The following is an 11,958-nucleotide window of genomic DNA, read 5'->3' on the forward strand; positions in this document are numbered from 1 at the left end:
TGTTCCTTTTTCTCCCTTTTATTTAATTTTGATTTATTTTATGCATACAATGCGTGCATTGTATGAAATAAGTGTGTAGTAGGGGTAGAAAAAGTAAATTGCTAGATAATGATAGAATTTGATAGTAAAAATTTGAAATTTAAAAATTGAAATTTTTAATAATTGAATCTAGTAATAATAATTTGAACTGTAGTTGCTAGTGTTATGTGGGATGATCCGATAAAAGTTCAAATGTTTAGTTGAGCCAATACACGTTATAGTGCATTTGTGGCCTCCCTTATTTTAGTGAAATCATGGAACAAAAACATAACCCCGCTTGGTTTGAGGGATGCAATATGTTTAGCAGCCTAAACCTGAAATGTATCCAGGAAAATTGTTGTCATTAACCAATAAAGGTTGAGGTTGAGCGCATCTGCTTAAGCATGTAGGTTTTTAGTGAAAAAAGTGAGGTACATGTAATAAAAAAAAAAGAGAGTTGTAAGAAAAGTTTGAAGAATTTGTGAGCAATTAAAGTGAAGATCAAAAGATCAAAATTCCAAGAAATTCAAAAAGTTGAAGATACCAGAAATCAAATCAAACAAGGTGGTGAATTCAAAGAAATCAAAGATCAAATCATCAAGGAAGTGAAGAATTCCAAAAGAGCTCCATAGTGGTATCATAGATTGTAATTCTAGATTATGTATGTTTTGGTTGCTCAACTAAAAATACCTTGAGGATAAGGAGGTTTTCTGCGGATGGGTTCAGAGGGTTGCATAAAATGAGCATTGTTCGGAAAAAGTGGGCAAGTGTTTATGAAGATTGTGAGTATTTAAAGTATGGGGGTACTTTAGGAAAATTTTAGACATAAATGCATGCGTTGAGGTCTTGGCATAATGGCTGAGCTGGAGTCAGATTGTTCTATATGATGTTAGTAATCAAGGGTTAAGTTTAAATTTGCTTGAGGGCAAGCAAAGTCTAAGTGTGGGGTATTTTGATATTGTCATATTTATACTTATTTTTAGGCAATATTTAAGTACATTTTTATTAATAAGTTGGTAATTTGTTTAGAATAATGGTACTTATGAGCTTAAATGTTATTTGCAGCCAAAAAGAAGACATTTTGAAGAAAATGGACTAAAAGCGTTAAAGAAAGAAACTTTGGGAATTAAAAGATTAAAAGAGAAGAAAATCTGGAAAAAGCGTTCTCACGTCGTGGGAACTTGAAGATTCACGACGTGAGAGTTGGTTCTAGAAGATATGTACGCGGGTGAAGGAATCCTTGACGGGCACGGTTATCTGAAACTCACGACGTGGATATCTTATTATTCACGACGTGAATTTGTGAAAATCAGCAACTATATAAATCCTTGACCATTACGAAGAGAAGAGACTTTTGGCAAGAGAGAGGAGTTCCAGAAGACGATTTTGAACAGAGAAAAGTTCTGGGAAGAGGCTTTCAACACCAAAAAGAGTGAAGGTCCATAATTTAGTTTATTTTTGTTAATTAAGAACATGTTTCATATCACTTTAATTTGTGTTAGTGTGTTAGTTGCTATGATGAGCAGCTGAATCTAGCTACTCTTGTTTAGCTAGATGAAGCTTCTAACTTATGAATAGCTTAATTTTTATGGATTTATTTAGTTGGTAAAATTTCTTGTGTTTGATTTGAATTACCTAGCATGCTTGTGTTTGTTTCTCTAATTGCTTGATTGCATGTTCTGTGTACTTTAGTGACCATTAACTGCATGAACTTGTTTACCTAATGATTTAGTGAACATTGAATTGTTAGAGCTAGGATTGACCAATCTTAGTTAGTAATTAGAATAAATAAACTTAGTTGTGTTAGAGAACGCGGATTGTGACTATAATTGCGTTTATATAACAAATCTTACATAGCATATTTACATTCATAATTAGTTATGTGTTTAATTGTGTGTGAATATACATAGTTTGACATGAATTGGTTAATTATTGGTAAAGTTAGAACTAAATTACTAATACAATTAAAACCAACTCGATAGTCCATAATCATTAGCTAGCCATAAGGAAGAAGTGGATTCAAACTAGACAAGAGTGTGTTTTTACTTATTGAATTTGAGTTAAGTTCGTCTGATCTTGTAAAATCAGATAAAACCCCCTTTTAACTTGTTAATAATTAGGTTAATTTAATAGTAAGTAGATTAATTAGTAACACCGTTCCCTGTAATCGACACCTGACTTACCCAAGCTATACTGTAAGCCGACTAGGTACACTGCCTATAAGTACATAGTTTAAGTTTGTTAGGTTATAAATATTAAAATTAGTGGGTTCTTTTGTGCACATCACCTCTGGAGTTGCTCAACTCGCAAGGGGAGATCCAAAACCAACAAAAGGGATAAAACTAGAAAACCCTAGCTAGATCTAATGAATAAGATGGCAAGATCAAAGCTTTATACCTCCAGAAGCTCCTCAAGGTGAACTAGATGCGGATTATTGAAGCCCAATGCCACCCCAAGCTTGCTTGACAACTTCTTCTTCTTGAATGGACACTAAAATGGCCGCAAATGCACTCCTTAAGATCAAAACACACTCTCAAATGGTATTTGAAACATCCCAAAAACACGGTCTGAAATTTTTTTTTTAATTTAATAATAAAAACCATAGTCATCATACGTCATAGAAAAATCATAAACAATGTATCTCACAATACTATAACAACTGTCATGAATATCAGAGTATAAACATCCTAGGCTGATCAAATGGTGTATGCACTGCAACCTTCCCGAGCTCCTCTTTGGAAACCTGAAGTACCTGAACCCCAAACTGAAAACTGTAAGCACGAAGCTTAGTGAGTCTCCCCAAACTACCACATACCATACAATAACTCATATAACACATATTGGGCCTTGCCCACTGCATCGGGCCCCGCCCGGCATCGGATCGAAGTCCGGACTAGCTTCGGCCCCACCCACTGCATCGGGCCCCGCCAGGCATCGGACCGAAGTCCGGACTAGCTTGGGCCCCACCCACTGCAACCTTCCCGAGCTCCTTTTTGGAAACCTGAAGTACCTGAAACCAAAACTGAAAACTGTAAGCACGAAGCTTAGTGAGTCTCCCCAAACTACCACATACCATACAATAACTCATATAACACATATTGGGCCTTGCCCACTGCATCGGATCGAAGTCCGGACTAGCTTCGGCCCCACCCACTGCATCGGGCCCCGCCCGGCATCGGACCGAAGTCCGGACTAGCTTGGGCCCCACTCACTGCATCGGGCCCCGTCCGGCATCGGACCGGAGTCCGGAATATCTTGGGCCCCACCCACTGCATCGCCCCCCCCCCCCCCCCGGCATCGGACCGAAGTCCGGAATAACTTGAACATAACATAAACATAAACATATAACATAATCACATATACTGCATCGGGCTTTCCCGGCATATCGGACCGAAGCCTGGAACATATAACACATAACACAAACATGCATGAATCACAAAGACATCAAGCATACATAACTACTTCTCGGGACCAACCCGGCATCGGACCGAAGTCCGGAACATATAAATTGCATCGGGCTAACCCCGACATCGGGCTTACCCCGGCATATTGTAACTACATAAACGGGTCGGCATTGGTGCCTTAGACCCATTCCTACTGGAGGAAAGCTCACCTCACACTGCTGAAGTCCCGCTGATAAAACCCTAGTTGTTGGATGACAGATTCCCGAATCTGTCAACATCAAAATAACACCCAATTAATAATTGGGTTCCAACACATATATAAGTCTAGGCTTGGGTAAAGGCTACTTTACCCCTAACTTAGCTTGATTCAAGCTCAAGGCCCAATCCAACGGCCCAAAAGTCTAATAATGAACCCAAGCCCATCATATGACCTAATTTTCCAAATTTGGTCTAAGCCTCTACATGGTCTTCCCATAAGGCCCAATTGTTCAGTCCAGTCCAACATGTCTCATTCTAAGGGCCCAATATCATACAACCATCTAGGCCCAAACTATGGCCCATTTATGGCCCAATTTTCAAATTGGGCCCAAACCCTCATATGGGCCTTACCCTAAAGCCCATCTAATTGTTCAAGTCCATGTGATCATTCTTGGATAGCCCATTATTGGCCCAATTACCAAAACCCAATAGAAAGGCTTTCATATAATAATAAAAAACAACCCTTATGAATAGTATTTTTTGTGTTTTTATAATTTGACCACAAAAGTTTCTTATTTCATATTGTTGTTACAAACCTACTTTCTTATTTTATATTTTGCCATATAAGTTTCTTATTTTGGTAGATTTGGTCCCTAGACTTTCATATATTGACAAATTTCTCATCTTTATTTTTTAGAATTGCACTTTCCACCCCTTACTTTGTATAATGGCACTTTCCACTTATTTACTTTGTAAAATGTTACTTTTACATCCTCAATGACAATTTCCACCCCCCTTCAAATTTTAAATATCGCCATGTTTACAGGTTTGGCCCCTAAACTTTCGTATGTCAGCAACTTTAGTCCCCTCCGAAAACCATGCACACAAAACAATATGATGAATAGTAGGAGATTCCTTTTGTGTGACTAGAACATAGTAAGAAAAACCCCGTCCGCGTCCCCCACAAAACGGGGAGGTAACAATTTCTAGTTATTATATATAATAAAAAAAACATCCTCTTATCAATAGTATACTTTTGTATTTTCTTAATTTGCCTACAAAAGTTTTCTTATTTCACATTTTGGCCACAAATCTACTTTCTTATTTCATATTATGGCCACAAAAGTTTCTTATGTTGGCAGATTTGGTTTCTAGACTTTCATACATTATCAATTTTCTCTCCCTTATTTTCTAGAATGGCACTTTCCACCCCCTTACTTTGTAGAGTGGCACTTTCCATCCCTTTACTTTGCAAAATGTCACTTTTACACCCTCAAATTTATATAACGACAATTTCCACTCCTTCACCTTTTGAATATTACCATGTTTTCAGATTTAATCCCTAGACTTTCGTATGTCGACAACTTTAGTCCCCTCCGAAATCGTGCACAGAGAACGATAAAAATGATGAATAATAATATTTTTCTTCTTTATGAATAAAACATAATAAGTAAATCTCGTCTGCACCTCCCATGAAACAGGAGCATGCAATTTCTAGTTGAAATAAATAAAAAGCAGATTAGATTGATGAATAGTAGTATTTTTCTTTTATATGAATAAAACATACTAAGCAAATCTCGTCTAATCTCCCACGAAACGGAAGGAGGCAATTTCTAGTTAAAATAAATAAAAACGATTAGATTTGTTTTTAAAAAATAAATAAATAAATAGGATAAGATAAGGGCCAGGCCCAAACCAATTTATTATAAATAAGGAGAGCTGAGGGGAGATTGGAGTTGGACCATAGGGGTTGCCGTGTCAATTTTATCTAATTTTCCAGTTGCAGTTGATAGCTATCGGAATAGGTATTGGAGGTGAAGTGGAGATGGGAAAATCTACTGCGTTCAAGGAAACTTACTCGTTTGGTTTGTTTCTTCCCTCTTCCTTTCTCTCTCTCTTTTTTTTTTCCGATCTAATGGGTTGATTAATTCATAATTTGCAAAATCGCAGAGGAGCGATGCCAGGAATCACAGGACATCATCGCCAGATACCCCGATCGTCTCCCTGTAATTAGTTTACTCCCGATAAATAATTTTGTTATGTATTACAATTCCAAATCAATCTGTGAGTTTTGGTCAACATATGTGTTTGTGTGCCTTTCTTCCTATTCCAATATTATAGCAGTAGAACTGGATGTTGGAATTTGGATGACATAGCTAACCTCTGCGACCATTTTGGTGTCTGTTGTTTGTGTTTAATAATATATTTTATTCTATTTTATGCAGGTGGTAGTGGAAAGATATACAAAAACCGACCTTCCTGAGATGGAAAAGAAGAAGTAAGTATTTCGTTTACAAGTTTATAATGGCTTCCATGTTTGATCATGATAGCATATAATATTAGCTAAGAATGTTTTGCTATAGAAAAAGAATCTAAAATCATCAAACAAGAAACAATAAAATTGATCTCCGGATATGATTACTGATTAGTTTTTGTTGTGATTTGCAGATATTTGGTACCCCGGGACATGTCAATTGGGCAATTTATTCACATACTTAGCGGCAGGCTCCATTTGACTCCTGGAAAGGCTCTATTCGTATTCGTGCACAACACATTACCTCAGACATGTATGTTATATTGTTATGTCATCATCATCATCATAATTCATGTCTGTTTGTTAGCTTTTATTTATGAGATTTTTTTTTGTATTTGCAGCCAGCCTGATAGAGTCGGTTTATGAATCATTTAAGGATGAGGATGGCTTCTTATACATGTGCTACAGCAGTGAGAAGACATTTGGCAGCAGCACTTCATTCTAATTATATATAAGTTGTATATTATTTTACTGGAATGTGTGAAATGTGAATTGTTAAAAAGCCTAGTTTCCCTTGTATATTTATTGCAAGTATTGTTTGTGGTTTATCAATATCATGGTAGCAAGTCGTTGGCAAAAGAAAAATAAAAACACATCTCATGGATGGGCGTTGTGTGTCTTTAACATTGCTTTGGGCTCTCTCCATCTCCAAGCAAGCAACAAGGCAATTGTGTGTGTGCGTGTAGGTAAAAAAAGTTTTAACAAAATCGGTTGACAAATTGAGTATGCTTCTTGCAAACAGATGATGTATGGATATATTTGTGGTATAAATTAAAGCTCCTGCCTGCATGCATCTTCTAAAGATTACCAGAAAGTAATTGAATACCATCAAATCAAATCAAATCAAATCCAATCCAATTAACGGATGGATGGAAGGAAGGAATAGTATTTTATAATCTTTTACGGGGGTGTATACACAAAAAGTCATAAACAAAAGCAACTACAACTTGGTTGAAAAATAAACAGACAACTTGTATAAATTTTTATATATATCCTCCTCCACTCCCATGAAAAACCATCCATTTTTCATCAAAATTCAAAACAAACATTGATCCCATGAAATAACTAGGAGGGTCTTTTCTGGATTAGCCTATGACCTCCACCATTTCGCCACACACCTCGCACGGGTATGGTGTCCTTTGATGCTTCCTCATCCTCTGACGCCTCAGCAGCATGATTACTATTATTACCATTGAGATCAAGAAGTGCAGCCATGGAGCCATTACCAAGCCGAACCCTATGAAACTTTGAGGTTTTTTTCCTTTGCTGTTTACCACCAGCACCTTCTTCTTCTTCTTCCAGACTCTTCTTCGGGGGCTTTAGGAGGAGGAGTTGACCATCTCCATCAGCAATCGTTGTTTTCCCTTTATTAGCCCGATACCCGTCCTTTGACAGCATCTCCACCTCCTCTTCTTCAGGCGGTCGGTAGTTGGATTGCAACTCCCGCACACTCTCCAGTATGCTGTTTGTTAACTGCTTGTTACCAACAGCAACAGACTTCCCTTTACCTTTACCTTTACTGTTGGTACTAGTACTAGTACTAGTACCACTGCTACTGCTGCTGGTGGTGTTTTTGTTTCCTTTCTGGATCAGAGTTCGATTGGCATTGTAAACTGCAAGAAGCTCCTTCTCCTTACGAGGATCAGGACATAGCCTAGCCAAGTCAACAACAAGATGCGACAATCCAAACTGCTCCACATACACCAGATAAGTCTCTGCGTCAATCCCACCTTTCCGATACTCCCCAGATATCTCCTTGAACGCACCATATCTATCTTCATCCCGACCCAAACCCTCACGTATCTTTTCCACCATCGACTTATTTGCAGCATAAACATGCTGCTCCACACTTGCAGTTGCAGGCGTATGCAATGTCGATGAAACCGGAGGGAAATCAGATACCAGATTAGGAGCCGATGATGAATGGCTAATTCTGCTCTTGTTCTTCCAACCGCTGGAAGAGGAAGATGAAGATGAACCAACAGCACTTGGTTGACTAGAAGAGGCCTGCTGCACATGCACATTTACAGGCAGCCTCTGGTTGACTGCCAACTTAACCGATGATCCATGTGTATTACTTTGAGGTCTAGAAACTGCTGATGCTGATGCTGACTGATTATTGTTGAAACGAGTGGGTGCTGGCCACGCCGGAGCTGAATTGAGAACATTCACCTTCTTCTTGTTCTGCCGGCGTAGTTTTTCTGCCATGGTGTTTCTTCCACCACCACCACCACCACCTTCTGCAGCAGGCTTTTGAGCGGTACCACTAGGTCCGGCGCCGGCGGTGGAGAGTGGAGGGAAAGCCGACTCCTCCAGTGCTCCATTTCTTGGCCTATGTGAAACAGCCATAAGATATCTTGGATCAGATTCTGTAACTAGCCCTTCAAATGACTCAACTAACGGATCAAAACCATTTCTGTTAGCATCAGATGCTTCTGGAAATCTGCTGCCATTCACATTGTTAGCTGTCTCCAGGCTGGCTTCAATTGCTCTCGATAGTTCCGCTTCCGACAGATCACGTTGAAATGTATTTCGTCTTCCGTGTCTGTTATTTTGTTCGTTGCTTCGTCGATATGTGAAGCTGGTTGGTAACTACCCAAACACACAGAAAACATCTCAACTTTTTATCTTTTTAAATAAAATAAAATAAAATAAAAATGCATTAATGGCTCGTGTCTTTCTCTGACTACACAACAGCCAGCATACCTGCAAAACAGCATTGCGCTTTGCTCGTGACATGCGACCTCCATGCTCCAAGGCATTGTGCCTCTGGAAATTTAACACCAGTTCGGTTACAAATTACAACACTTGTTTCGAGGTGCTTTTTTAGCTAGATAAATAAGACAATTAATTACCTTCATTTCAGCTTCGGATGGAAAAACAACAAACTTCTTGGAAAGGCAAGACTCATCCTCACACAAATGATGTTCTTGGCGAAAATGAATCTGCAACACGACATATTGCTCTTGATTAATTATATTATACGTAGCACCACAACACCAATGATTCATTCGTCGATATTATAATATACTCATAGAAAAATATAAAATCAATCTCAGCAACGAATTGAATTCACTGGCTTGGTTTTAAAATAGAAAAACAACTCGCCTCCAAGTCATCATAATTCTTGTAATACTCGTATTGACCAGGATTTTGTCTGCATACATTCAAAAGAAAAAGTTTAAATAACTTGCATCAGTCGACAGAGATGATGGCTCAAAAATTGTACCTTTGGCATATATGGCAAGTGTAATGTTCGGTAGACATATGTGTGTAAAGCTCATTGTCCCCATAAAATGGTGACCGGCAGAATTCACATAAAGGATGTCCCTGAAACCCACCTCTTTCACTTTCAGTTCCATCAACTTCAGAGTCACCTGTGTTTATATGTTGTTTCAATTGGGCTTTCGAATAAAGCTTCTGCTCACAGATAAATACCTGATGCATTCCATATGTACATAAAACAATCACATCAGACAACTAAAGAAACTCCAAAGGCTAAAGAAACAACTTTAATAAATAAAGAGTCAAGAAACAAAACATGCATGCACTAAAGAATTACCAAAATATCTTATTTAGTCTTTTTCATAAGACCAGTTATAACATACAACTGAGCTTGGGATTATTCACCATTACTGCAGAATCATGTGTTTGAAAAGGAACATGCCTTACTAAGCAAATGATATCAGCTATGATGACATTGCAACCAGAATTAACTGCAACGTGTTGACTGTGCAATAAAATAGATTATATAATAGCTGCTAAACAAACTTTTCCAAAATCAAAGTCATGTTTTGACTTTGCACAAAGAACCAATATGGCAATAAAAACCACCAGACTTGTCGAATTAAACAAGTTACAATTGATATGTGATCACCTAGCCACATTAAACGTGCATCCTATGCCAAGTGTAGATATATTTTCAAGCTATTCATGCTAATGTGTTCATTTAACTCCCAAAGACTCCACGTCCAAGTATAAACCATAAATTAAATATGTTTGATGTTAATCACCATATCACAAAATTTCAAACTTTTCAGAGTCAGTGTCTTAAGTAATACTAATTAGTACATCTGCATCCATACAGCATACCTAGCTTCTTAGATTGCAAGTTTCAGTAATCTAGACAATCCCATTGTGCGCGCCACTAAAAATATATATTTGGCTCAGAGCTTTCCAATGAAAACATAAGAACATGCAATACTTATATATAACAGCGGGCACAGAGAAAGTATAAAAAAGATAGAACTCGAAAATAACCTTCCTTCCTTCCAGGCAGAGGCTGCACATAAACAACTTATGCTGGTGGAACAGATGACCCTTAAGCTGATGGATGTCACGAAACCTAGCTTTTCTCTTGGAGCTATTACTGGTGTTCTCCTCTATCTTGTCACAAACACTACAAGAAAGCCTACACATGGCCTTGACCATTTTGTATTGATCCAAATCATCAAAGTAGGCCTGTGTGTCTTCATGGTACCAATATGAGCCAGATCGACCTTCTTTATCTTCGGAAGGGAAGACCGAGAAGTCATTTATCATCTTAGTGTAGTCCCCTAAAGCCTGCAAAAAAACCCCAATCACATAAAACACAGCAGTTTCGGAAATAACATCAGCTTAATGCGAACTATTCATCGAATGAGCGATCACCAGATATGGCATATGGGTAACAACGTTACTATACTATTATAGTTGGAGATGGATCAACAAGAGATTAGAAAGAAACCTTGGTAACAAAGATAAGGGTTGACTCGGTTTTGCAGATGCAGCAGCGGCGATCACTACAGATAAACCGAAGACGAGCAACGCATGTGGAACAAACCTCTTTGTGTCCACAAGATCCGTAAGCAACCCATTCTAGGCTCTCTGCACACACAGCACAGGTATCGTCCATCCTCTCTTTGAATCACAAACTGGGATTGATAGAATCGGTGAGGACAGGCACCACAATTGACGTTTTGCGGCAGCTAGGGTTCGTACAGGGAAGGAAGAATTGGGGATTCTAGACGTCGGTTAAAATGATGGGAAAGGTCGGCAAGATCTTAATCCGGGTTCAAATCTTTCTAATCGGTTTAAGATAAGTTGAGACCATAAGCAGTCCTTACGATTTAGATATTTAACTTTTGACCCCCACGAGGTCTTTCGTTTTCGCTTTTTTCATCGTAAAAAAAAAACAAAAAAGTCTTTGAGTTTTGGAGCATTTATTTGAAAAGACAATATTTTTTGGTTAATGACATGTTAGGCCCAACAAAATATATATTTTGGTTTAAAAAGTTTTTTATGAAGAAAAAAAAAATTGTGATAAGGGCGCTTAAATTTAGTATTTACTTGCTAAAAGATGGGAAAAAAACTCTATTTACCCGATTCCATCACTTTCAAATTAAATGAACATGTATATGTAAGTAGTAACATGGCAAATTAATGACACGATACTTTCATGTTGTTGAGTTGCTCGAAACCTTAAAATGGACCATTCTCATCTACCTAATTCATCTTTTCGGTTAAACCATGTTCCATTGCGCCTCAAATCAAATCATTGCCAACAAAAAAAATGTTGTATTCATCACAATACTCCAACAATAGCAATAAAAACACATACACTCAGTTTGTTCCTATGTACGATTATATGATTGTCCCATCCAAGCTCGACAAAGGACTTCCAGGACGATTTATAACCCCGCATGAAAGTTACACAACTTCCCTAACACGATGGTAAGCTGAATGTTGTTGAGCAGAACCCTAAATTTGTATGTGTAATATGAATGAAATGTAGTTAAGCAAAACCAAAATTTATGAAATATGATTATTCACGTAACATCAACTTGTACCAACTTTGAACAATTTACACATTTGTTTTTTGTGAAAATGTTATGTTCATGCTCTAACCTCATATTCCCTCTAATCCATACATCTTTTTTTTTGCTATGTGTGGAATATATAACGTATGAAAAAATAAGTTTCACGTGTTTTTCATTTTGGGTTTAAAAGGTCATTATTCTATTTTTGCGTGTTATGGATCCTTAT

The 11,958-nt window shown here is 37.8% G+C and overlaps 2 protein-coding genes across 2 annotated transcripts; one reads left to right on the forward strand and one right to left on the reverse strand.

Moving 5' to 3' along the window:
• The first annotated feature begins 5,326 nt into the window (after window positions 1–5,326).
• LOC111908779 (autophagy-related protein 8i) lies at window positions 5,327–6,486 on the forward strand. Its single transcript, XM_023904586.3, has 5 exons — window positions 5,327–5,485; window positions 5,571–5,626; window positions 5,846–5,898; window positions 6,069–6,187; window positions 6,276–6,486. Exons 1-5 carry the CDS (start codon window positions 5,446–5,448, stop codon window positions 6,377–6,379), a joined length of 372 nt encoding a protein of 123 aa, XP_023760354.1. The 5' UTR covers window positions 5,327–5,445; the 3' UTR covers window positions 6,380–6,486.
• Window positions 6,487–6,767: 281 nt separating this feature from the next.
• On the reverse strand, window positions 6,768–10,980 carry LOC111908778 (E3 ubiquitin-protein ligase HEL2). Its single transcript, XM_023904585.3, has 7 exons — window positions 10,661–10,980; window positions 10,195–10,497; window positions 9,164–9,372; window positions 9,043–9,091; window positions 8,790–8,879; window positions 8,641–8,703; window positions 6,768–8,526 (listed from the first exon to the last, which is right to left on the reverse strand). The coding sequence occupies exons 1-7, from the start codon at window positions 10,826–10,828 to the stop codon at window positions 7,000–7,002; spliced, it is 2,409 nt and encodes an 802-aa protein (XP_023760353.1). The 5' UTR covers window positions 10,829–10,980; the 3' UTR covers window positions 6,768–6,999.
• Between the last annotated feature and the right edge of the window lie 978 nt (window positions 10,981–11,958).

Source organism: Lactuca sativa, chromosome 9 (assembly GCF_002870075.4).
Source record: "Lactuca sativa cultivar Salinas chromosome 9, Lsat_Salinas_v11, whole genome shotgun sequence".
NCBI lineage: Eukaryota > Viridiplantae > Streptophyta > Magnoliopsida > Asterales > Asteraceae > Lactuca > Lactuca sativa.